Source organism: Melopsittacus undulatus, chromosome 4 (genome assembly GCF_012275295.1).
Source record: "Melopsittacus undulatus isolate bMelUnd1 chromosome 4, bMelUnd1.mat.Z, whole genome shotgun sequence".
Taxonomy (NCBI): Eukaryota; Metazoa; Chordata; class Aves; order Psittaciformes; family Psittaculidae; genus Melopsittacus; species Melopsittacus undulatus.
Window position 1 is genome coordinate 88,054,344 of NC_047530.1, and position 27,530 is coordinate 88,081,873.

Below are 27,530 nucleotides of genomic sequence, written 5' to 3' on the forward strand. Positions count from 1 at the left end.
TCTTATTGAATAATCAATGCAGCATTAGATAAAAATAGGTGCCATCTTTCAGGAACGGAGGGGTGGCATGTCTTGACTTTTCTGAGCATCCGCTCTCCCTGGATAGCAGCCAAGAAGTCAGCAGATCAGTTGTGCAGCATCGCTTCTGCTGCTGCTGGTCTAGGGTACAGGGCCCTCCATGACTGCTCTCAGGGATGGTCCCTGCCCAGCTGGATCCAGAGCCCCATGACATGCCCTCTGGGGACTGTTCCTGTCTCTATTTCCCCTTTACAGTTGATAAATTAATGATTTGCTCAGTGATTTTCCAAGCATGCAGCCCGTGGCTGAATGTATGCAAACCAGGATTTACAGTGAAAAAAATCCCTGAATAGGCTGCCTGACTTTATCCCAGCTGCCCACTTCGATGATAGGGCCCAGATCTGGTCACTCCAGTTAGCTCCTGGTAGCTCCTGTTTACAGGCAAACTGGGAAAGAAGTGCATGCACAGCATGGCAAGCAGTGCATTAAGCTGAAGGGCATGGAAGGCTTCTGCATACTTTAACGGGTCTCTTGCAGGTATGTTGAAGCCATACACATTTGCTGTCTATTGGCCTCAGGTTTCTTCCTTCAGAGACATTTGCTAAACTTCTCTGCCTTGTGCTCTGCCTTTAGGGTGCCATCAAACCAATGTTAGGGCTTTGTGCTTCCCAAAACTAATTCCCTGCTACTGTAGCAAATCTTCCTGCTTTGTGCCCTGGGGCCTATGCAGACCTGAATTGAAAACACCTGCTTTCCTTTTGAGAATCAGATCAATATAGATGAAGACCAAGACCTTAAAGACACCTACTTTATCAGTTTCTCTTTATTTTGCTTGGACTCCTAAATCCTTTGAATGTTGAGGGCCCAAGTGACCTTGCTAGAAAACACCCTGAGGCTACCTCAGGCTGGCATTTCCTTTAGGAAAATATCTCATTTAAAATGATCCCACATTAGTCTTGGCAGGAAGGTTGAATTGTGACTGTCTCAAGGAAGCTCCATTAATTACTGTTCCCATTGCACTATGAAAGATCAAATGCTGTGGATCAGTTTTAATTGGTTATTGATTTCTTATGTTATTACCTACGGTTGTGCTGAGACGCCGTCAGACGTACTGGATGCTTTTGATTATTCTTGCTGGCAGCTGGGATTAAAAACAGCGGGCACACACTTCCTGATCTGTAATGGATTGCCATGGTGTGCCAACAAAAATCGTTGGCAGGATGAATGGTCCTGGTTTGCCTGTCTCTTGTGCTATTGAGCTGCAGCGCAGTTACTGTTGTGAAGGCATCTACCCTCAGGGACTGGCTGCCAAGGAAAGTGGAAAAGCTTCAAAGAGCATGAGGATTTACTGCTTGCAAAAGTGCACTGCTGTCAGCACCAAGGCAAGGTGAGTCAAGAGAGCAAGGACTGAGTGGGCACAGACAAAAAAACAGTCCCCACCAGACAGTGAATCCACCAAGGGGAGGCAGATCGGACTGCTTTTGCATCACTGGGCGTAAGCCACACAGCATACCAACCACAGGGATACCCCCACGTGAGCATGAGCAGATTGGCACAATGATGGCCCTGTGCACACAGCCTGCTAATGGCCTTCCTGAGATGCGCTTCCCCCTTGGAGTCAATCTGGTAATGCCTGAGCCTAGATTGTGACATGCTCTCATTATCTGGCAGAGTTCCTCCTTGCTTAAAGGGAGATGGTTTCCTGTCCTCCTGACCCTACATGACACCTTAACTTACAAACTATGACTTTCTCTAATTACACTTTGACAGAGAGAGGCAAACTTCTCCTTTCCCCTCCAAGGACGGTCATTTAATTAACAGGCAGGTATCTCTCAGGATTACAGCCCAGCTCTAAGTAGACATTCTCACTACTCAGTAACTCAGTCCTATGAAGGCTCACTCCATTTATCTCTATATAACTGTAGTTCTGCTAATCCCTCTCTATGCCAGCTTTCTGGATTTACCTCTCATGGACCCATGGAGAGAGTAGCTAATCAAATGAACAGTCTCCATCTCACTTTTCAATCACTTCCTGCTTGCTGATTTCAAATATCTGTGTTATAGATGGGTTCATAGTAGAGCAATACCTATGCTGGCACTATTACCAGTTCCTAGTTCAATCCAGCTCTCCTATCTCCTACAGACACGACCAGAGACAGCAGACATGAGAGATCAAAATCAAGGAAGTTGGGGCTGGCTGGATATCAGGAAGCATTTAGTCTTGTTCCTCCTTCACAAACTGGGATCATCTCTCTGCAACCTGTTCTTGACATATGTTTTCTAACAGGTTCTTAACAGAAATCCTAGTATTGGAGACTCCCACAGATCCCAAGCAACCCTCTCCAGTGCTGCTTGCCCTTCTATTAGATGTCTGAGAGCAAGAGGGAGAACAAAGTTGAAAGACCATCTTGCACATTTTGCCTGGATGGACATAGTTTCTAGTACTTGGGGCCATACCATCTGTCCTGCTGGTCATGAGGAGTAGATTCGTCTTACTTTAATTGTGGCTTTGTTTCCATGGTGACAGAAAGGGTAGCAAATGTCCCTTATAACTGTTTTCACAGAGCATGCTAGGATGCAGCAAAGTTCAAAGAAAATTAGTGTATTACTGAATGTGGGTAGCTGAGGGTCAAACCCAAGATCCCTGGATTTTGATGCATGGATCAATAGTGAGTTAACAGCCATATTTTGAGAACTCAGCCTGGAGATAATGTGACCATTTCAGATCAAGTATAGCTCAAGTGAAGATAACCACCAAATAATCTGTGCTTAGGGAGCTATAAATGCAAGTGAGCATCCATGTCCTCACCTTTGCATCCACAATGGAAAGCACAGTGCTGCAATGTGACTGCCTATGCAAATGCCACAGATATCTCTGTCTTGGCAAATTACTACCTAATTCTCTTAATGATTTGGTAGAAAGGAGATCACACAAAACAGCTGGGCAGTTTCTGACTAGGTGTGTACTCCCTGTCTGATGGTAGTGGGGATCTTTGCAGATTTGGTGTCATCTACAGCTGTAAGACTCTGCAGTGCCAGAGGAAGTGTCCTACCAAACACCTCCAGTGCAAGGGTATGTAAACTGGCCTCCTGGACAAATACTGATGGCAACTCATTGGACATGAGACATCCAAGGTCAACCGAAGTGTGAACTGGCCGGAACTACAGAGGAACTCTGCTTCAGCGCATCTGCTCTTTAGTAAATACCTTGTCTTTCAAGCCTCTGCTCCTCTGCCAGTGAAATCAGAACTTGGGGTCAAACTGGGTAGAGGAACAATAGGAATTCATACAATTAGTCTAGACCTACAGCATAATGTTCTGCTAGCTAAGGCTGCACAGCCTTTTACCAAACAATGCACAATGTGTATGTTAGGCTAGCCAAAATAACAAGTGTAGTAGAACTGAGTGCACTTAATGTCCTGCTCTTTCCACAACACTGAGCATTTCTTAGTCCTTTAATCTTTCCTACCCACCCACAGGCTGGAAAGCAAAAGGAGAAAAGGGCTGGACTGCAGAGGAGGAGTCACCAAAATGCACAGACAGCACCCTGGTAGTTCAAGAGCTGTTGTCACTGCTGTTATCTGCGAGAGGTTGTATCCTGCACTTGCAGAAGCGGGACTAAAGCCCAGGGAGAAGTAATAAGAGGCTTCAGGCCATGCTGGCAGTCAGGAGAAGAACTCTGAATCTCTGTTGCTGGCTTTGCCCTATGTGAGGCTGCAAGGTTAGGGAGAAGGAGGGGGAGAATAGCTGTTACACAGTGAGGAACATACTGCAAGTCTTCTAGGGAGCTGGCATTGCTGCATCCATCACAGCTGAGCATAGCTAGAATGAAGAAGGAATTAAACCCAGTTGCAGAGTTCCCTTTGATCAGCCCCTTCTGCTGGTTTAATCTGGTCTGGCTCTCCACAGTACAGACCAGCCTTTGGCTACCACTATTGTAGCCCCCTGAAATCAGTGGGGCAGGAGAGAAGTCACTCAGAGGAAAAGACCTGACTCAAACCAGGGAATCACAACTCCCCAGGGAGACCTCATTTGTCATTTGGTTCAGCCTGGGCAGAGAGAGAAGAGGAGGAGGAGAACACCAGATCTCAGCTAGCATGGCTCAGAACTCCTTTCCCCTCCATTGCACATCCTGGAGCAGCACCAGCTGGGACTGCAAAGAGTACTGATGGACAGTACAAGCAAGTTTTACACTAGGGCTGACTGCATGCACATGGGAGCTTTTCTAGGGAAATGTATATGAAGGCCCACATGGTCCAGAACATCATCTCTCCTGATCAAGCATGGCAGGGCTGCCTGGCAGCACAGGCAGGCATGCTGCACACAGCACTATTGGAGTGACCTCTGGGTAGTCTCTGAGGTGCTGAGCAAGAGAAGCCATAGACAGACATGGTAACTCACAGCATCTGTAATGCTTCCCACTTGCTTTTGAGTTTGTGAAAAAGCCAGCAAGCCTGGCCCACCAGGACTGCCAGCTGTGTAGGGAGGACAATGAGACAAGGGGCTGTCCTAGCCATGGCTCTGTAGTGTTCCTGGGAACAGGATGGTTGTGATATAGCCCTGCTCCTCCTGAGGGCTGAACTGGGGGCTGTGCTCCTATTCCCTGGAGTGGCACACAAACTTATATACACCAAATCAAGAGGACTGCTTTGCCCCACCGAGTTTCTGTGAGACTTGCTCTTTGGCTGGAAAAATCATAGCTCCCAGGTTAGTGCATTAAGCTTAATGGTGATATCAGTAGAGATGCAAAGGGGCCTTTTTTCCCCTCAGAGAAGATGGAAAAGAGAAATAAAGGCTAGACCCTTAAAAATTAGTAAGAAAGAAATAAGGAATCTCCAATCCGAATCTGTCTGCCCAGCTCCCCTTCAGTTCATGGCTAGTGTGGTCTGTTCTCTGCCATGTGGGAGGATTTAGCTCCTGTTGACAGATGAGCTAATCAGTTCCCCTCAGCTCTTGAAGCTATATCAAAGATAGTTAATCATGGTACTGATGTCCACTCAACCCATGGCTCTCCAGTTCTCTCCCCTGCCAAAAAGACAACATGAGCGCACACAATATACATATAAGGTTAATTTTTTCCACTCTTAATTCCACCAGCAAGAGGATGTCACCAGTGGCTATTGTGTCAACATGTGGGTGATTCCCATTTCTCTTTCATCCCCTTTGCCACCCTTTGTTCCTGGAGATATGTGGTAGCTCCACCAGCACCTCATGAAGAAGCAGGGTAATCTCTACAGGCCATGCTCAAATCTCATTGTCAGCACAGTGGTGGTAACAGTGGGAGAAACTGGCCCGTGTTTCAGCAGGCCCAAGTCCTGTGCTGGAAAGCTGCTGATGCCATTTGAACCCAGATGATCCATTTGAATGCAGATATTATGGTGTGCAATACAGACTTCTGTCCCTGTTGCTAGGGTTGGTTTACTTCTCTATCCCAATTTCACCAACTGCTGCTCTGTGATATAGCCCTGCTCCTCTTGAGGGCTGAACTGGGGGCTGTGCTCCTTCCCTCTGGAGGTGCACACAAACATATACACACTGAATCAAGAGGACTGCTTTGTCCCACTGAGTTTCTGGGAGGCTCCTTCTGCCTTTATATAAATGACGGAAGAACCCAGACACGAAGAGGTCTCTGGGACCCTCTTTGCTTCCTAGCAGGGACACTTGAACTGACATTACAAAGTGGCCTGTGCTTGGGTGGACACTGCTCAGGAGCATGTTTGGAGGTAGCTGGTCATCACCAAACTGTTACGGTAACCATCGGTCTTTCAACAGCTGGGATGGTGAGTGTCTCTGCCCATAGGTATTGTCAGCTATGATCCATCATCCTGCAGACCTACATTGGGAATACAGCTCAAGCTCACAGGAATACCCTGCTGGGGACCCGTGCCAGCATCTCCTTTGCTGTCTGTGCTTGCTCACTGTGGGGCAGTTTTGTCCTCAGAGCTGCCCTGTACCAGCAACCTGATGATGACGCCAGGCTGGGCCATGACCTGGGCTGGTTGGGTCTTACAGCTCCAGGGTGGGCCAAAGAAGGGGCAGCCACCCCTTCCCGGCAGAGAGCCAACGAGTTGAATGTGGAGAGATCCTGCCATACCCAACCACGGGGCAGTCTCTGACTAGCTATTCCAGGAAAGGAGTTTCTCAAAAGCCTTACACTCCCCAGTCTCCCCCAGACCTCCCCACCCTCTTCGTGCTCTGAAGAGAGATTTGTGTCTCTCTGGGGTTGCTGCAGATCCCTCTGCCTGCCCAGCCAAGAAAACACTCCAGGGCTCCCCAGACAAGCAGAGCGGACTGTAAGAAAGGTGTCATAAAAGTAAATAGGAGAAAAAGCTGGGGAGGCTCAATATGAGCTGAGCTGCACAGGCTGACTCTACACCATCTCCCGCTCCTCTCCACCGATGAGCTGGTGGGCGACCTCAGCCATGCCATGAGATACGATCACCCACCTATACAGACAATGTCCATGAAGCCGTACATTCCATAACAGATCTGGAAGAGCAGGTCCTGGCGCTGCCATTTGGCCGAAGGACTGAAGGTCGACCAGATGAGCCACGAGATACTGGCGATGAGGAAGAGGGAACCCAGGATGGCTGCTGCAATCTGAACCTTCTCAATGACTGTCAGAGAGATGGCCTGCCACTGCAAGGGGGGCAACAGGGAGAGGAGAGGGGACAAGGGGAAGGAGGAATGAAAAAGAGAAGAGATTAGTTACTTGGGACATGTCGCTGGTTTACATCATAGGTGGTGGTTTCGGACATCTCAAAGAGCATCTATGAGCATAAGTGCTTTTACCTGGTCCACAGGTCCCCCATGCTCTGGGGTGGAGCATGGCAGCTGTTCAACAGTGCGTGGCCCCATATTTCCTGACAGCACTGCTGAAGGAGGCAATGGGGAGGAATCCTGCATTTCACCAGGAAAGCACAGAGACCTGAGGGAGGCCTGATGGACTGGGAGCAAGACACCAAATATAATATTCTCATGACAGTAGGTCTGTGGTGGTCATTACAAGCCAGGACATTAAGTTGCTACTTCAAATAGAGGCCAGGCAGCCTCTTCAGCCAGGGCATCCTACTACCAAAAGAACTGTCTCAGAGAGCCAGGCTTTCCTTCGGAAGCCTCCCATGAGCTGGCTCTGTGCCACTTTGTGAGATCTGATGGGATCACAGCACTAGGTAGGCACATCCCACAAAACAGGCTACAAAGAACACAAGTTGCTGTGGTCAGGACACTCTATCTTTGGGTGATGACACATTCAGGCTGTGTTCCAAGGTAAATGTCAATGCTTCTTTCCCAGAAGAAACAAAAAAGTAGAAATAACTTCCCCAAATCCATTCACTATGTCAAACAGCTTTGTATAAACTACGGTATAAATATCCTAAGCCTCTCTGTCATCCAGCATAAAACTTCCCCACTCAGATTTACACTGCTGAGAGAACTGCCCTGTAAAAACCAAGAGCAGAAATTACTTTCTTTAACAAGACCTGGGGACATGGTCTGTAGCCCCTCCTGCAGATCAGAAATCAAATGAATAAACAGGCTGGGGAGAGACAATCTCTCCTGGCATCGAAGCATATAGGCCACCTTTAGCTGTGAGATACATGCCCTTGAAATCTCAGTGGGACTGGCAGAAGTATAAATGCAGACTTCAACCTCCTGCAGCTATAAAGGATTCAGAGGAACTGAAAATGTTCAGCCTGGAGTCCTCCCAAACTCAGTGTCCCTGTGAAGCTGCATCTCTGTCAAGCCCTCAGCACCCTGCATGTTTGTCAAACATACCCTGCGACAGCAGGGTCACCTGTCAAGCCTTGGCCCATCCTTTTGCAGGGCAAGAAGGGGGTTCAGTTGCTGGGTCCCTCTTTAACCTGCAGGCCAACCAGGAGTCACCAGTGTTTTTGACAGGCAGGGAGGACTTTGAAATCTGCCTGAAGTACAACAGGCAACTTGTGGTGGTACAAGCAGGTATTGCGACCAGTCCAGTGACCAACCCCTGAACTGAATGCACTCCCCTGCGAAGGGCTGCCTTTGGAAAGGCACAGATGAGAGCTTCTGCCTGGGGCTGAGGTCTGTGGCTTGCAACTGGAAGGAGATTGCCTGGCTTGGCTCGGAGGTGAGCTGAAGACTCTGCCTCTGCCAGCCTTGCTCCTTGGCTTACATCCTACAGGGGCAGTCAGCTCTCAAATCATATGTCAGGGATGTGCATCATCAGTGAGGTGGGTGGTAACAGCTTATTTTGTAGTTGGCTGCAGAGTAAATGGCCATAAAGCTGCAGAGCAGAGAGCCTGCTCCCTGCTGAAGCAGGACCGGGCCACATCCCCATCCCAGGCTCAGCTTACTCCGGTCCTCTTCCTGCCATACACTCCAGGAGCTGGCCCTGCCAAAGGCAAATACCAAGCACTGGGAATGCTCAGTGAGTGATCCCTTCAACAGCTTGTTTCCACTCTGCCATAGCGTGATGTATTCCACACCTCCACCAAATCCAGCCACACAATTGGCCCTTTTGTGCCATGAAGAAGTGGAGATGGTGAACAGCTCTCCTCTTAGGGTGGGAAGCTTGGTGGTGCCAGTTGAAACAGGCCAAAGCTAGATGCAGAGGTGCTGGAGTCCACAGAAGATGCACAGCTCTGCAACTGTTCTCATACAAGACAGAGCAAAGGCCACCCAGCACCCAGTGCCTCCAAATCTGAATTCTGATGGTGGGATCAGAAGCTATGCTGCCCTCCCATCAGCAACAGCTTCATTCTCAACAGCACCATAAACAAATGCAGGACAAATCCACAGCTGGTGCCGTCAGCTCAGAGCTCCAGGACCAGAGGTATGTGGCAGGGAGGGGGTTTGGCTATGAGCATGGGGTTGCATTTTCACCTCTGTAGCTTTTCCCAGACTTCATGTTCCCTTCCACTAACTGTCAGACACTGAGGGGATGGGAGTGAAGGGAGCCTGGTGCTGCATGTGAATGGTTTACTGCAGGTCCCTCATGCTGACCCATGTGTGCCTGTGCCAGCCAAATCATTCTGCATCATTTCTCTCTCAAGAGGAGGCAATGGCCTGGCTCCTCACCATCTGTCTGGCACACTGCAAGGCCTATGTTGGCAAGGGGTCTTTCCAAGGTAGCAATTAAAGACAGAAAAAGAAGAAGCTATTTTCTACAACTAGCAGCCACGAACAACTCGCACCACTGCTTTGCAGAGAGAGAGAGGCTTGGGTGTTGTACTAAATATACTGTCAAAGGGATGGAGCTCAGAACACAAAGAAGTTACATGTGAGCACAAAGAATTCCTGCTCCCTTTGGTTGGGAACAGAGAGGCTGAAACACAGGCAGGTATGCTGCCTGACACTGCCTAGCTGGCAGCAGCCTCGGGGAGTTCACTGTGGTTATAATGAACAGGCTGGAGTCTGTCAGCCGTGCCAGGGGATAGGAGACTCCCCCCTCATCTGGCACTAACTGAATGACACACACAGCAGCAGTCCCGACTCTGTTCAGGAGGTGGCACTGGGGTGTGATTACCCTCTGGCAAGGAGGTAAATGGGTCAGAGCTGAACACTGAGGAAAATAACCACCTTGCAGGAGAATTTAATACTTTCCAGAAAAAAAAGTAATATATGTTGTATTTCCTCTCTGACAACCCTAGGAGCTGCAATTTAGCATCCCACATCTAGCCAGAGCCACCAATAACGGAGTCATTATTTTTAATCTTTTAATTCCATTTTGGTACACATCTTATGGTAGGTATGAGGCTTGCACAGAGAGAAGAAAAAGGGTGAGACAGAGAATAAAACATGTTAGCCAGTGAGAACACACACAGGAGGGGTGACCTCATCAGTGTTTACAAATATGTAAAGGGTGGGTGTCAGGATGATGGAGCTAGGCTTTTTTCAGTGATATCCAGTGATAGGACAAGGGGCAATGGGTGTAAACTGGAGCATAGGAGGTTCCACGTTAACATCAGGAAGAACTTCTTCACTGTAAGAGTGACAGAGCACTGGAACAGGTTACCCAGGGGGGTTGTGGAGTCTCCTATGTTGGAGATATTCAAGGCCCACCTGGACAAGTTCCTGTGTGATGTACTCTAGGTTTCCCTGCTCTTGCAGGGGGGTTGGACTAGATGATCTTTTGAGGTCCCTTCCAACCCTTGGGATTCTGTGATTCTGCGAAGGGTCCAAGAGCTGTTCAGAGGTGGAACATACTGGTAAATTTCAGCTGTAGAAGCTGGCCCTGATGCATCCCTGCACTGCTGGCCCAAGGAGCTCACCCCAATCACAGTGCTGTGCCTTTCAGATTTCACAACAGCCCTTGTAAAATCACACATTTTCCTAACCCCTTCTACCACCACTGTGGCCAGCAGACCAGGGATTTGGTGGGTAACCCTACAGTCACTGGAGTTGCGAAGAAAGGTCTCAGCTACACTGCAGAGTCCCCTTACCAGCACATCTGAAGCCCCCAGTGCTCTTTGTGTAAATGCCTGGCTGCAGACTCCTCCCTCCCTCCAGATCTCCAGCTCAAACGTTCAAACTCCAGCAAGGTCACAGTGTCAAGCAATCCCACCTTGTGGGGAGAGAGCAATCCTAAATGGGAGACCTTCTTCCCTCAGCTGATAATGACTGTTGAGTCCCAGGTAGCTGCTGAGCTCTACTGAAGTGCACCTTTAACAACCAGCAACTCACCCAGGTTGTCAATCAGGAATATGATTGTTAGGCAGGTAGAAAGTTCTACAGATGCTCTGCCAGCGCTGAACAGGGCAGAACTAAGGACTTGGTGAAACCAGAAAGCTTTAAAGGCTCCTGCAGGATAACAAGACAGCTTTGTGAGTGCCAGGCTAACAATGGCTTCAGAGCATGCCCAAGCAGCTCTCTGCAGTGGCTTGTCACTCGTACTGGAAAAAAGGCTTCATCCCTCCAGACCATTCTGGAGAAATGTCCTCATTCGCTCAGGAGCTGTCTGTCCTCTGCTCCACCCCCTTGGCCAAGCGCATTGTCACATCACCCAGATGTTCATGTGCAAAACAGAACACTCTCTTGGACTGATTTTACCCAAGCTTCTACATTGCCTCAGAAAGGGTTTCTTTGGAGTCCAGGTCTAACATTTGGAATAATCTTCTCCTTGGGCCAAGCCAGGACCAGTGCCTGCCAGTCACGTCACTCCTGTTCTCTTGCACTGTTTCATAACCTACATTTTGTACCTGGGACTGTCATGGTTTAAACCCACATGGCAACTAAGTATCATGCAGCCACTTGCTCATTTCCTCACCACCTCCCTGCCTCAGGTGGGATGGGGAAGAGAATCAGAAGGCTAAGAACAATTTAATGACTGAAATTAAGTAAATATAATGATAATAGAAATAATACCAACAATACTGATGGTAATAATATGGAACAAACAAACAAACAAAAAAAGAGAGAAATGAAAATTCAGAAAATGCAAGCAATGCACAATACAGCTGCTCATCACTTGCTGACTGATATCCAGCCTGACCAAGCAGCCATCAGTCCCTTCTGGCCAACTCCCCCAAATTTATATCCTGAGCATGACGCTCTGTGGTATGGAATACCCATATCCCTTTGGCCAGTTTGTGTCATGTGTCCTGTCTCTGCTCCCTCCCAGCTGCTTGTGCCCCTCCTCACTGGCAAAGCATGAGACTGAAAAGTTCTTGAGCCAGGTAAATGCTACTGAGCAATAGCTAAAACATTGGTGTGTTATTAGCATTGTTCTCAGACTAAAGCCAAAACACAGCAATGCACCAGCTACTAGGAAATAAAAATAACTTTATTCCAGCTGAAACCAGGACAGGAACAAACCTGTTTCCCTGTTTGCTTCAGAGCTTCTGCTCAGAGGCTTGTAAGGGAAAACTCCCACTGCTAGTGTAACACAGGTTAATAATGTCATTACTATAGTATTTAAGTCCTGATACATATTTCCCTTTCTTTGGCACCAGCAGTCTCCAAAGGTTCCCAAGCACCAGCATGAGCAGATCCAAGGCAGATATTTGCCTGCAGAAGATATCTGTGTCTCACTGCAGCAGCTTGCAAAGAAAACTTGCTTGCTGGAAAAGCCTCCCTGCACTCCTCTGAGAGCTCCCCCATGCCTGCCTCAGGCAGTTCAGTTTATTTTTATTGCTGTATCTGACACGTCCCCTTAGTACGTATCATTAACATCCTGAGCCGTGCTAGTCAGCAATTTAATCTTCAGACCCAGGATCACAAGCAGGCAGAGGTTTTTCCTAGAAGGTTGAAGTGGACCATTCCCAGCACTGCTTAGGTCTGGCTCTCCACTCACTGCTGTCACGAGGCCCTGGCCATGTTCCTCAATTATCTTCTGGGGGATGGCTTTTCCTTTTATGAATTCATCAAGCAAAGTTATGCTACCACTGTGATAGCTTCCCTGCTGTACACTTACAGATGCTGTGGCTTATTCAGATACTGGAAAAGCAGCAGGGAGGAAGGAGGGCCAAGAAGTCTCTTACTTCACCCATTGCTGCTTTAAGACCTTTGCTCTTAAATGTCTGCAATACAGGGATGGGACGGGAGGCTTTAATTTATAGAGATTCATTCTGCCAAAATACCAGACTAAAGGCCTCTCTCTGGTATGAAACATCATAACAGCCTGGGGGCTGGAGGGAGTCTGTGTCCATTATGCATGAACCATGTTCCCCCCTGCTGCAACTTCTCTGCCCATGCCATGAGTCTCCACATACATCTGGCCCATGCTGTGCTTCTGGGAATTCCAAACATGGGGCAGCAGATGTGAAAATGGGAAGAGGAACACGCAGGTCCTGGGGAACATGTGGGTGTTGGGTGTGCTTGGACCAATTGGACATGCCTCAGGGAGCCTAGGGCCTGCCAGTTGCTGGATTTGGCTTTCCAGCAGTCTGTCACAGGAGAGAACCCAGGGGATAGGTAGGCCACATTGCTGGTTAAAATCTAGCCAGGCTCAGAGCATCACCCAAACAGGTTTAATTTGACAAGGAGGTGAGGTTTGTGTGGTCTCTGCCTCCATGATGGCTGGGCGGGAATCAACAGAAAACCATGTATTTCTACAGCATTTGCCCTTTAAAACCTGTGCTTGAGAAACTTGGAGCTTTCCAGTAAGAATAAAGCTGAGTAGAAGGTCCAGCAGACCCTGAGAAGGAAGGTCAGGGACTATCGTTTTACTTAGGGACACGCTTGTATGCTCAGGTTGCCCCTGTTATCCACATGTGGGGTGAAGACTGAGCAGAAAAGGTGCTCTTCCCACCTGCACATGCTGTGACACATTGTTATGGCACATAGTGTCAGGGCATTGCAGCCACCTGGGTGCTCTCTTGTCTTCCTTTCCCAGTGTCAGACCATGGTGAGAGCCATGGAGGAACAAGACATATGTGGCAATGGGTTAGAGGGGGCCCAAGCCCTTGACACACTTGAGAGGTGGGCTGATGCCAACCTCATGAAGTTTAGCCTTGCCAAGTGCAAGGTCCTACACCTGGGTCGGAGCAATCCCAGGCACAGCTACAGGTTGGGCAAAAAGGAAATTCATGGTAGTCCTGTGGAGAAGGACTTGGGGGTGTTTGTCAATGAGAAAATGAACATGAGCCAGCAGTGTGTGCTTACAGCCCAGAAAGCCAGCCCAAAGTATTCTGGGTTGCATCAAAAGGAACGTGACCAGCAGGTCGAAGGAGGTGATCCTGCCCCTCTTCTCTGCTCTTGTGAGACCTCACTTGGAGTATTGTGTGCAGTTCTGGTGTCCTCAACATAAAAAGGACATGGAACTGTTAGAACAAGTCCAGAGGAGGCCACGAGGATGATCAGGGGACTGGAGCACCTCCCATATGAAGACAGGCTGAGAAAGTTGGGGCTGTTCAGCCTGGAGAAGAGAAGGCTACGTGGAGACCTCATAGCAGCCTTCCAGTATCTGAAGGGGGCCTACAAAGATGCTGGGGAGGGACTCTTCGCTAGGGACTGTAGTGATAGGACAAGGGGTAATGGGTTGAAACTTAAACAGCAGAGGTTTAGACTGGATATAAGGAAGAAATTCTTTACTGTTAGGGTGGTGAGGTACTGGAATGGGTTGCCCAGGGAGGTAGTGAATGCTCCATCCCTGGCGGTGTTCAAGACCAGGTTGGATGAAGCCTTGGGTGATATGGTTTAGTGTGAGGTGTCTCTGCCCATGGCAGGGGGGTTGGAACTAGATGATCTTGAGGTCCTTTCCAATCCTAACTATTCTATGATTCTATGATTCTATGATTAGTCCTTGTGGGAAGTTGAGGCCTGGTATATCAGCCGCTTCCCACAGGATTTCACATACTATTGTTAGTGTAGCATCTGCTTCCCAGAAGTGCCTTTGTGCTGGCACCAGACAGAGCGCCTGGGCACACAGCTGAACCTCCACACATGCTGCATTTGTTCCAGATCACGTGGCTTTTCACTACAGTTGCTTCTTCCCACCCCTCAAACCTCCCAGTGCTTCTGCAAGAAGTGCTGTGGTCTGAGTCAGCAACATGAAGCTTCTGAGACCAGGGTTTGTATGGTCCTCTGGGACCCTCTCTCCTGGAGCTGAGGTCTCTCTCAGTTGTTCCTGCCACTTATTCCTTGTATTCATGGCAAATGCCATCAGATCAGGCCCCCTTCTAACAGGGGAGCCCAGAAAGACCAATGCTTTGTTCAGGCTTTGGAAACGTGTGTATAGGAGGGGAGCTTATCTGTGAATAGCTCCAACAAATGTTAACTGAACAAGGAACAGGAAGAAAGTCACTGACCCATTGCCCTGAGCCACCTGAAGGTGTAGACCATTTGGAGGTCATTCAGTAGCTGGCTACACACATACTTACAAATCTGCACCCACAAACCTTCAATGCTGCTCAACATTGCACCCCCAACCTAAGACACAGGAAGCATTAGGGAACTCATAAACCAGCTTTCCAGATACAAACAAATGCTTCTTTGTCCACATCTCTCCTTCTGTGTTTCAATCTGCTCTGAGTTACTAAAGCCAAGAAATTAAAACACCCTGGGTCTGGGCCTTGGGATGAAACTACTGATCTCTTCATCACAGGGCACATGGAAAATCAAATCAGAAGCTGCAGGGATTCACAGAGAGCAGGCAGTCATTTTCCTTCCTCCCAGCAAAAGTTCCCCATGATATCACACTAATTTCACTACTTCATTTAAATCTGAAGTCCTAAAGGGCTCCTGTTTCTTCACTGCAGCTAGTGACCTCAGGCCTGGAAAAAGACAGAGACTGCAATTTGGAGAAGAGAGCAGAGTTTGCATTCCATTCTACTCCTCTACAACTGGAACAAAGTCCCTGCCTCCTGTTAGAGAGCAGGACAACCAGCAGAGAGCCAAAGAGCTCCACCAGGTGCTGGACAGACGATTACTGACATTACCCCCATCTCTAAGCACAGCATGCTGCTGTAATATCTCTCCAGTCCAGATGATGCTAATTAAGCAGTACTACCTAGATGTAATATGCTTCCTTACGTCCGAGGCACTAATGGTGCTCACCAAAGCCATGCAGCAATTAATCCATCTTCAGGTGTAGCCCTCACAATGAATCAATAGCTATTAAGGATAATTGATCTCATTTTTAACAGCCACACAGGTTTCCCATTCTGAATCTTGATTTTAAATTACCAGCCTGCAGTGGGGATTGTTAAAACACAAGTCTTTTGAATTCAGAAGAGAAAGAAGGTGGGTCCTCTGATACCTTTCACAGCCATCCATATTAAGATGTTGTGTGCACATCTGCAAACGTCTACTGAGAATCAGGCTTGGAGAGGCCAGAGCATGACACACCCCTTGTGCCATGCCAGGGTGTATTTGATCATGGGGGAACAATAAAGTGAAAAGGGTGGCAGGATCACAGAGGAGAGCTGTAAGAGCCCTCCACTCTCCTACTCCATCCTTCATGCCAACACAGAGGAGGCTCAGCAGAAGATCAGTGTTAATGGCACAAGTTTAGACAAGTGGAGTCTCAAGATACTGCTCTGTCACAGACTGTGTGTTCTGTTGTAGCAAATCCCATAATAGCACCATCCCCGCCTGCCCCTGGAGACAGCAGCATACCTGTGGTCTCCAGGGGATGAGCATATTTGAAGGGCTGTGAGGTGTAACAGCACTATCGTGATCACACCGGCAGTTTCAACAGGAGGCAAGGTGGGAATTGTCAAAGGACAGAAAGAGCAGGAGCAGACTCCCAAGGGATGTCCTCGGTACCACTGAGCAGAACATGGGGCTGCTTTGGACCAGCCCCTGACAACCTTTTCTAAGTGTCTCAGACACTTATGGACATATGGATAACTGTGTGCAGAGAAGGAAGACCCACACAGGTAAAATCCAGTTGCTCCCAGAAAAAAAAAACAGAAACAAGAATAAATAGACTTTGAAATGTCTCTAGTACCTTTACCTGCAGAGGGTTCTTTGTGCTTATGGCAATGACGTGATACTTGTAGTAACACAGCTCACAGCTCCAGCAGCCTCTCTCACTAATCCATTTGATCAGACATGGCTGGTGCGTGCACTTCACAGATCCATCACATCGACATGGGCTCAGCAGCTCCCCCTGGAAAAAACAGACAGCATCAGCGAGGCACCCCTCCTCCCACAGGCATGGCATGGCTTGGCATAGCAGAACCTCCATCATCCCATTTGCTTTTTGTTCATTTTTACCTGGTTTGGCTTTGGTAGTTGTGCTGCCTTTACCTGCTTTTCCTCAAATACTTATTGTCTGATGTGAACAAAGTTTGACAGGGATGTAACAGTCCCAAATACTTGGGTCCTACATATTTTTTTGGGGGGGAAAGAGACAGCTGTGTAGATAAGAGATGATGAAGGAAAATCTAGGTAAGCACAACTCTTACTAGACACCAGAGGACCCACACTAGACCACAACCAATGAACACAGCTATGTTGGAGACCAGATGTCACTGTTTCACTGCTCAAGTTTGTCTCTCTGCTCCCTATTTCAGAAAGCATGGTTGATGTGGGGATAGCTGTGGGACAGCCTCTGCTGCAGACTGCTGTCCTGCTCAGCCCAGGGCAGCTTCCTCAAGCCCAGCCAGGCACAGACACAGCAGCTCTTGGACTCTCTGTGCAGGTTAGCTCGTGCCAGCCATGGAAGTGCCACTCCACCCAGGAGCTGGACGGAGCCCAGTGCTATGCACTACCTCCCAGGACTGGCCAGGCAGCGGGCATTTGCAGTGTGAAACACAGGACTCTCCTTTCTAATGTTCCTGGACCGGGAGGGATGAACCTGACTGTGAGTGGCAGGTGTGTGCTTTGGGTCCAGGTCTTTGTGTACCCATAGCCCAGCAGGGAAAAGGTCCTCAAATTTCACACATCCCCTACTTCCCCCAGACAGTCTGTCCCAAAGGTGAGTCATAGTGATGCATAGCCATTAGGGCTGCCTATTTCCACCCTAGAAGCAAATGAGATGAAGAACAAACTGAGTCCTGGCTAGTGAGACACAGATATTTATGAATGGTGGCCAAAACACTGAACCTCCTGACTCGCTCCCTTGTTTCTGGTGTAGCTTTATACAGGGTATCCACAAAAAACTAGTATTATTCTGATCCATCTGCTATCATCATTTTCACCATGGGACTAAATTCCTCTCTGCACACATAAGCTCAGGAGCTCATTTTACAGTCATTTGCCATAACTTACTTAGGGAAGAAGAGAGCCACTACATTTTTCTCCCCACCTCTTGGTATTTAAAAACCACAGTATAGATTCCAGTAGTGCACTCCATGATTTAAAAACTTCAAAAGGTAGAATAGGAATATCTATGGGATGGGAAGGCTGGCATTATACTTTCAGTGTTGGGAAGAGGATATTTCCTCTAACAGCCCCACCATTATCACTGATGGAGCCCCAGGATGACAGACCCCGGGGTCTGAGGCTGCTGGACTCAGTGAGCTGTCCATCCAACTGCCTTAACTTAGGAAACCAGATCCTCCTCTTGATAACCTTGGTGGGAAACTGCCTTAGCTTTCAGAGTACCACATCAGGTCTGAGAACCTGAGGAAATGAGAACCATATCGGGCAAGAGTGCTACTTTTTTAATGAAACCTAATGCAAACAGTTTAATCAGCTCATTTGCTTCAGCTAGGTGACCTAAAAATGTCACGTCCATGAAATTTTAGCAAACCTGTAAATAACTGTTTACATTACAGAACCAGGCTCAGCTCTACCTGTCACTACTTTTCATTACACACTGGAGAGGATGAAAAGGGAGAGGGGGAGCAAGGAGGGTTGTGGAATCCGTGAACTTTTTTCACCTGGAAAGGTGTGACAGGACAAGCCAAAAGAAGGGAAGCAGGGAAGGATGAGAGGGGAGGAGGGTGCATGTGGGAAGGAGCATTGACACTTAGAACTCAAACTTCCAGTGTGAGGTGAAATGTGAAGTGTCCCTGCCTTTCCCTTCGCTCAAAATGGTTTCTGGGTTTTGTTTAATGAGCAGCTGGAGGCACTGGTGATGAAGGATCAGGAAGAGGGCAGAACGGAACAGGAACTAGGATGTCGAGGCAAAGGCAGAGGAGGAAAGCTGTAGCTGCAGCTTGGACTCACATTGACTTCCTGGGCTCTGTAACAAATGTCTGTGAAAACTAAGCTTGTTTCTTCAGAGCCAAGAGATGTCCACAGATGCCCTACACTGCTGAGGGGACACAGTCCCCTTTCAACCTAGGCAGTCCTGCCAGCTCCTGCAAGAGCTCAGGACTCAACTGTGGAGACGAATCCCACAGTTTCTTCATTTTTCGCAAATCCAGCAAAACCCTGATTTACCACATTTTCTCCAGCCATGTGAAATATTTTATCCCTCAGTGTGGCATACACCTATTTTTGCATACTGTGAAGCCCAATTGTGTCCACAGCAAGCATTCGTAAAACACTGCCACATGCACACACACAAGCACGTACTCCTATGCCAGCAGAAAAATAAACACCTGCAGCATATTAAGGGAATAAATCTCTCGTACAGTAAAGGAGAATGAGTCTCCTTACTGGCTCTACAGTGACTTCAGGAACAGTCCATTGGTTGTGGTACACATGAAGGATTTGTTGCGCAGAGACCTCTGCTAAAACCTACAAGCACACAAAAGTAAGCCCGAAATGAGGTGCAGATCACAGCAATTAGAGATGGAAATTAAATCCCCATGGCAATTTCTGTAGGCTCGAAGAAGATGGCTCTGCACAACATATTCTCCAGTGCCTCAAACAACAATGTTCCCACCAATTCCCTTTGGGGACTGCTCTCCAAAGCCCCTTTGAAGTTCTACTTCCCAACACTTATTTTGGCAGTTTTCCCTTTAGAGTTACATCCCATTACTTGGATGAGCATTTCTGCTTTGTCAGAGAAATATCCCCCAGCTGCAAGCTTCGTCCTCAGCTTGCTCAGTATGATCTTGTTCCCCTGAAACAGCCAAGTGGGCTTTAGACTCAGGGCACCTGCCTTTTTTTTTTGTTACTATCCAAGTCTAACTTGGGGTTCATTTCAAAGGTAAAAAACCAGAGTTAACAAAAGGGAAGGGTGCTCTGGCTTTGGCCATAACCGTCTCAACACAAGGATGAAATACTCTTTCATATGTATTACTCTGCTTCTGGGAAAAGTAATATATTAAGCAATTATACAGACTATTATTCCCTCTTTCTAGCTGTGATGGGAGCTGGTCTCTAGGAGCAGCACAGGCAAGGCCAGCATGAACTGGTTTTACCTTAAGATGGATCATACTGCTAGAGATGAATGGGGAGTGTGGGTCTGTTCCAGCTCTGTCCTCTCCTTATGAATTCCCAATCTGTGCCCATTGCTATGTGCTAAAGTGGTTAATGATTATCTGAGCCCTGCTATTTTAAGCCTACGGGGAGGAGTTCTGAGAAAGGATGGAAGAAAAAGTTATTGCCAGTGTATGCTTCTGATGCTTGGTACATCCAGGGAGAATATGATGTCAGGAGCAGCATCACCCCTGTTGAGTGCTGATGTCAGTGTTTCACCTGGATGTTTTGTGTGTCAGTGCTGGAAGCCCATCCACACATTGCTACTGAAACTGCAGCAGCTCACCAAACCAACAGGCACTCATGGCATGTGTTTCCCAGGCCTACTCTTTTAACTATAAATGAAGTATATGAAATTTGCCCACCCAGTCTCTTTTGAACATGGGGACGATGGTGTCATTGGGACAGGATGTCATCTTCTGGCATGTCCCAGCTCCAGCTTGCTGACCTACATCTGCTGCCTGGACTGCTCCTGAGCACCAGCTTAGCTGGAAAGAGCAACATCTTGCTACCACAGCTGTTAAAGCAAAAAATCTGAAAACCAGTGCAAGCTGTACAGGTAACCGGGCTGGCTGATGGTGAGTTTAACACCTGCAGTTTTTCCTCAACTGTGTGTTTTCCCTGCTCAGATGTACAAAGGAGCATCAGTCATCAGCATCACCCAGTGCCCTGGACCAGAGCAAGGCAGTGAGAAGATGCTGAAAGAGTTGTCCACGTCTCATGAGCTACCATCTCTGTCTGGATATGCTCATGCAGCTGCCAGTGCTCATGGGAGTAGCTGTATGCATGGATCTGACTGCTAGTATTTATCTGAGTTTGTCTTGTTTGGAAGAGGAAACCAGGAATATTTAATTTCAGGTCTTCAAATGAGTCTCCTAAATACACTTAAATCTTCACATTGAATTTAAATGTAATGGGAAGTTTTATTATGGCAAATAAATGCCAAATTATTTCTATATTAGGAACATAATTACAGAGGAATGAAGTCCAATGGCAAAGAAAACCCCATTGTTACACAGCTGGTAAACTTCAATAAACATGTACTAACGATCACTCTGTCTTCACACATACTTTCAAGAACTGCCCTTCCATCATTTTAAACTAAACACAGACATTACTATCAGCATCTCAAATGCTTCCCGTGAGTACCCTCCTGCATGCAAGCACAGTGCCAGTGAGCAACAGAGAAAAAGGGGCATAAGTATCTGTAACTATATATATTGCATTAAATTCTCCAGCATTGTGGGAAATTGATGCAGAGTGCAGAGTGAGAGAGGAGTGGGCTTACGTCTCCTATGGTGTTAGAACATCAAAGGACATGGTTATGTATCTCTGTGGTGAGATGGCATCTCCCTAGGAACCCTGGCAGAGCTGGCTGCTGACCCCAATCTCTGTTGTGGCAGCAATTCGCTGAGAGACTTTTCTTGGCAGGGGATCCACCAATTGGGCAGCTCCATAAAACCTGGCAAACCTATAGGAAAGTCTACGCTAGTGATTACAAAAGACACCACCCAGAATCCTTGCAGCTCCCTTCCCATCCCCAGGTGCCACCACTGCTGCCATGCCACCTCCAGACCAGGACTGGCTCATCCTACAGCTCTTCTGCAAGACCGTGCACCCCTGCTCCTCATCCCCGTGGCAGTAGGAGCAGCCACAGCTGGGCATGGCAACCTGGGGGCTCTGAGATGGGTGTATTTGGCACAGCTCTGCCTTTTTGTGGTTTTCTGTAATTGTCAATGGGTATTAGCTGTTCTGGCAGCCCTGTGGATGGGACACTTCTCCCTAACAGGGTGATGATTCATCTAGCAACAAAACACAGGCATCTCTCTGCCTATAGGCTGGGTGGAAGCAGAAAGGTGGCTCAGCTGTAATGCAATCACTGAAACCACCATGCACCTCTCTGGGACCATAAGGTGTATTCTGGTGATGTCTGGAAATACGAATGCTTGTCAGGAGAGGGATATGTCTCACATGGTCCTGAGCTGAGACAAATGTTTGTTCCAGAGCAAGTCCTGTCTGAAAATCCATCACGTCTGCAGAGCTCCTGATCCTCTGAAAACAGCACAAATTGCCTTTCCACCCACAGAGGCTGTGAGGAGCACCAAGGCTGACAGGCTGCTCAGGCTTTTTCTGCACCTCTCTGATGAAAATACTAGAGGCTGCAGCCACAGCTGTGGGAGGGAAGGGTGGGATCTGGTCCGCATCCCCCTTCTGTGGGAAAACTTGTCCCACCACTACTGCAAGCAACACGACTTTCCAGCAGAGCAGCTGCTGCCCACAGCCTTTGGCTTTACTATGGCCAAGGGGAATTTTAAGTGATCTCTGCTACTTCCATCTCCAGTGCTGGTCGCTGATGCTGGAACAGATGGACGGATGGCCAGAGCCAGAGGGGGCAGCTCAGAATCTGGGAGTGGGATGGAGGAGGGGGAAGGGAGACTTTCTTTTTCTGAGCCTTACTAATGCCCATGGGAACTTTTTGTTGCTGCAGAGCTAGAGCACCATCACCCCATCTGGGCTGCTCACAGGGCATCAGCAAGTTTTAAGCCAAAAGATGTCTTTTTTTGTTCAAGTGGATGACTCAGGAGACTCAGCTATGTTGGTGGAAGACATCAGGTAAAACTCCTGTGCCTCCATGCCCAACAACAGTTCAGGGATTCAGGGGAGAGGCATCTGGCCAAACACCATTCCAGGGCTGTGCCTTGGTCAGCAGAACACAGAGAAACCCCACAGGGACCCTGAGCTGCCCCATGGCACTGGTTGTCCTCCTTATCAAATTGCCTGGCTCCTCCTCTGCCACCTCTGAATGGGATGTTCAAAAGCAAGACCCCCACAGCACTGCCTATGTTTCCCCACGGCATCCCCACCACTTATTAACAAGGATGTGTGCCACTTTCAAAAGGCCTGAGGTCAATCTCCATACTCCCACAGGGTAAGCAATGGTGCAAGAGGGTTGAGCAGGGCCAGTCTCCTCTGCACACAGATCAGTCCTCCAGCCTGCCAGGGAGCAGAAAAAGGATGGCTTTTTTCCCCCTTTAATTGCTAAAACCCTAAAGAACTCTGCAAGACAGGAGAAAATGAAGACATGAAATTCAAGGCAATTTCAAGAGAAATGAAGACGAGGAATAAAAACTCAGGAACAAAAGAAAGAAGGAGGAAGAGGCTTGAGAAGACCGTGGCGCAAGAAGCCCAGTGCATTAGAGAATGACGAGCCTCTGCTGCTGTGACTCATCCTGGGAGCAATCGGGAGCGGTGGCTCTGCTGCATGGCTCTGCCCTCACTCCTTCACTGATTTCCAGGGGAAGGTGATTGAACGCAGCTCCACAGAGCTTAATGTGAGCTGTCAGGGAGCTGGGGCACATTTGCGCAATGCCTCAGAAATAGAAAAAGCAGGAATGCTGCAGAGTTTAATGTGAAATATTTGGACATAGCCCTATCCTTTCCCATTCAAAAAAGGGGGAGAGGGGGTGCGGGGAATGGGGTTTAATCTAGGCTAGGGCTCTTTCAATATTTACCTGACAGTAACCTGCTCATGTGCTTGGCTGCTCCTAGGCAGGCAGAAACCACCAGCTCTAGGCACATCCCATCCAGAGGGAGCTGATACAGGTAGAACAAGATGTCTCATGGTCTAACATCAACTTCCTTTAAGGAAAAGTACTTTAAAGGACCAGAAAGCACATGTTTTTTGTGAGAAACAGAGAATCACAGAACATTTTTTTTGTGCAATGAGCTATAGAGGATTTTAACACCTGGCTTCAGGTTAGTGAAAGATGAAGGGCAGAAAGCCCTAAGATGTGTCATTTAGCTATGAAAGGGGGACAGAGTGAAAAGAATGCTGGGGGCTGGTTCTCACCTCGGACAGCCACTGAGAGGGAAGGACAGTCTCTAAAGGTATCTTTAACTGAGAGGGAGGATGCTGAGCTCCACCTCTATGTGCAGGTCCTGCCAAAACACTGGCCTTCCAGGAAGAGATTCCTCTAAACAGGAATCCTGAACCATCAGTCCTCAGAGAAGGAAAACTAGCAAGCACAAGGACCTGCAAGCAGTCCTGCCACACTGTTTCTGCCACCACTGAACGCAAGAAGATGGGACTGATCCAGCCCTGTGCCCAGCAGATGGGGTCAGCAGAAGGGTTCTAACAACTTCAGAGAGGAGAAAACATGGGCCATGACTTTCTGCAAGTGTTTTTCTCTAGCAGCCTGACAGCAGTGTCCCTGGCTTTGTTCATTGGCAAACTGGAAGCCATCATTTTGCAGAGTCTGTGCAGCCTGGTGGTGTGTCCCCAGTGTACCTGGCCTCAGTGTACCTCAAGCCTCTGTGGCATGAAACATTGTGGTCCCTTCCACATGGATGGAGCAAGTGACCAGAAGCTGGAGGTCAATTGCACCCTGCTCTGCTTGCTGAACCAAGCTTCACACTTTGCATCTTTACGGCTCCACCAACTTGTCCTTTCAGAATCAGCCCTTTCAGGCAGCCAAACTCCAGGCAAATTAATTTCCTAAAGCTGGAGAACATCCTACCTACAGGATGAAAACCTATTCAACAGAAAAGGCAACTAGTGGACCAATGCTGCAAATGACCATACCACAGCCTGTATGTATCACTGTCAATATCACACTTGCAAAGGGGCCCACCATCCTGTCTCCCTGTCACAGGGAGGCAGACACCAGGTTGTCCCAGTTATGCACAGGCATGTTTGCAGAGCCCAGCCCTTGCTCTGGCAGCTGTCACAAGCTCTTGGCCAGTCTCGGCTGTGCCACCAAAATATGTGTAGAAAAGGTTTTCAAAAACCTGTTCCATCAGAATAAAGTCAAACCTTGCCCAAAATATGGAATAACAAAGGATTTTCAGGAATTATCAATAGCCCAAGGAGCAGAGAGCTTACAAAATACAGATCACATTGGGATTTATTTCCTTTTCTCTCTACAAGATTTCCATGAGAAAAATATCTTTACTTAGGTGTTCTAGAGCCCACTTCATTCTAATATCATTGAACATATTTTTGATTAGCTGATCTAAGTAATTCTTACTAAATGTTGTTCGGTGGCAAGGAATCAAAAGGCAAGTGTCTCAAATATCACCTGCTGTGCCTCATCAGGTCTGATAATAGCATCAATTAAGTGAAGAGCCTTCAGTGCACAGAAATCACAGTCCCATGCATGTGAAATCGAGATACCTGAACACCCAGAACACTTAGGTGTTAGAGGAAGTTCAGCTTTAGACTTACCCTGAACACACCAAGGAGCTGGCTCAGCATCCCATGGAAGTGTTCTAGCCGGTAGCTTCTGGACTTCCACCCAAAGTATTAAAGCTTTAAACTTCTCTAGATTTAGTAAAGACCACATCCATTTTGTGAGCTAGAACAATCTGGTTTCTTCTGAAAGGGAAATCTGCTGTTGTTTCACTCTGGTTATTCTTCATTAAAAAAACCCAGACGTATTACTTCAGACAACACTTAAGATTTATTCTGTGTGAGATAAAAGAATGAGCACAATTTTACTCCCTAGGATGCTGGGGTAAATCCGATGTGACTCCATGAAGCCAAACAGCTCTTCAGCACAAATCAAGTGCCCTTAAGTTATGGCTTGTAATAAATTTTCAACCAATTAAAGAGGTCTTCTATTTATTTTCTTTTTTATGTACAAATGGCTTTTTCTAGTGAAAAAGACTCAGCTAAATAGAATTCTTCTAAACATACCACTTCTTTTCATGGGGAAAAAAAAGTAGTAATTATTCCTTGTTATCTCTAATCCTTGGGGACCTTCACCTTTCTACTTCTTGAGTCCTCATCAGATCCATCAATGCATATTTTAAAAGTTCGAAGTATAAAGTTAATGCTTTCACCATGCAAGTACCGTATAATGCAATTCTTATCAGAGATGTGCTTATAATTCAGCAAATTGAACTTTGCAGCTACTACCCTGGGAAGCTGTTCATAAAGATACTCAGCTAATGGCCATTTCGGAAAACATTATGCCATCAGCTGCGGAACAGCAGCCATGGAAAATCCACAGAAATGGATGCTGGTTTGACTCTCCAGATGATAGATCCCACTTTTAAAGAGAGTGAAACAAAGAGAGCAATACACTTCTTTTTTTCTTTTTTTCTTTTTTCCCTAGACAGCTGAAAAACTCTTCAACATCTGTATTTGCCTCATCTTCCCATTTTCTTCACAAATGAGAAAATGGTCAGGTGCTGTGGTAGCCTTACAGCAGTGAGATACGCCTCCTGAAAGCGCAGCAACTGCTGAAGAGCTGCTTCATGCCGGTACCATCAGTTTATTAATGGATGGGAGTGGAAAATGAGGGTATCACAGGACCTGGGGGTCCCTCTTTGCCATAGTACCCTCAAGTGATCCCCAGCCAGGACTAAGGGCAGTGGGGTGGGAACTGGGTGAGCTGTGTGCACATTCAATAAGTAGAAGCCAAAAATAAGGTGCAGACATAAGAGCAGAGCATGTCTCAAGTACTTGAAGACAGAGTTTCCCAGCTGGGTGTGGAGATGGGGATTTGGCAGGAGAGGCCACCCCAAGAGGTCTGGATGGGGACAGTTATGCAGGAGCTTTTCCTGCTCTGCCCCAGCTGATTAGGACCAGCAGCTCAGAGATGGAAACCTTCCAAAGCCATTCGTGTCTGCTGCTCTGTTGAGTAGTGCTGGGACGGGGCAGCCATTGGCCTCGGCTGCACTCAAGGTGAAGGCTGAGGGCAGCGTGGTGTGGGGTTGAAAGCAGAAGCGGTAAAGGGGCAGTGAAGTGGGAGACAGCACATCACACACAGGGCTGCCACAGCGGCCAAGGAGCTGAGATATAAAATAATGAACATGGTTTGTTTACTTTTAGCTTCACTAGTGCTGCAGGACTAAGCCGTTTCATTAAGACATGGACTGATCCGCTTCTCCTTTCTGCCTCCCGGTCTCGAGGAGAAGAATATGCAATTACAAAGTTCACTCATGTAGAGCCCTTCAATTACTGGGTAACTCTGTTATGGCTTTTCCAAACGCTACAAGACTCGTGCAGTAGGACATGACATCTGAAGTAATTCATTTTTCATCTGCGATTAGCAGAAATTAAAACGGTCTCAGAACACCCCAATTTATGTGAGATCAAGTTCCTCATTACTAAAGACTGTCTTAGTGGAGAAGGCATTTATTTTCAATGTCTCAGGCAACCCTGAAAGCCAAGATGCTGAACAAAAATATATGAAGGAGGCAGCAGAGAAGAGAACAGAGGCCTTCAGGGACCACGGATGGTGGAGCTCCAGAGCCTTGCCTTCCAGTCCTGCCATAAGGGCACTTATATGTTTGGCAGAAAGTCAAAATGCTTGTTGGCACAAATGTGCACGGGAAGTAGAGGAACCTCCTTTGGAAAACGATGCAGTTACAGAGTGAAGCTGAAATGCCTTTACTGCAATGAGTTAAAATCCAGCCTTAAATATAAAACGTTTCTTCAATAGGTATATGCCGAGCTAGCGGGTGAAGCAGAACAGCTGCCTGCAGGATGCACTCATGGAGTGACAGATGCTGCTCGCAAACCCCAACAGGCCAAACCAAACACTGCTGTTAATACATCTTCAGTGGGATCTGGGGAAGGACCCATGGGGATGGGGTGGGAGGTGTCTGCAGACCTGGAAGCTCAGGGTCATGCCTGGGGGAGTCACAGGGCTGCAAATACAATGGGATAACAAGTGGCAGTGTGGAGCAGCTGGAAAAAGTGGTGAGATGGGGGAGGGGATAAAAGCAGGGAGTCTCAAACCACTTGGCCATAGCAAGAGTGCTCA

The 27,530-nt window shown here is 47.7% G+C and overlaps 1 protein-coding gene across 1 annotated transcript in view; it reads right to left on the reverse strand.

The window, feature by feature from the left end:
* The window catches only part of MARCHF4 (membrane associated ring-CH-type finger 4), a 106,875-nt gene that overhangs the window by 18,751 nt on the left and 60,594 nt on the right, over positions 1-27,530 (reverse strand). Inside the window, exons 2-3 of the mRNA XM_034062394.1 lie at positions 16,394-16,549; positions 6,465-6,657 (exon numbers count right to left, since the gene is read on the reverse strand). Coding sequence (XP_033918285.1) covers positions 6,465-6,657; positions 16,394-16,549 — 349 coding nt within the window. The remainder of the gene's footprint in view (positions 1-6,464; positions 6,658-16,393; positions 16,550-27,530) is intronic.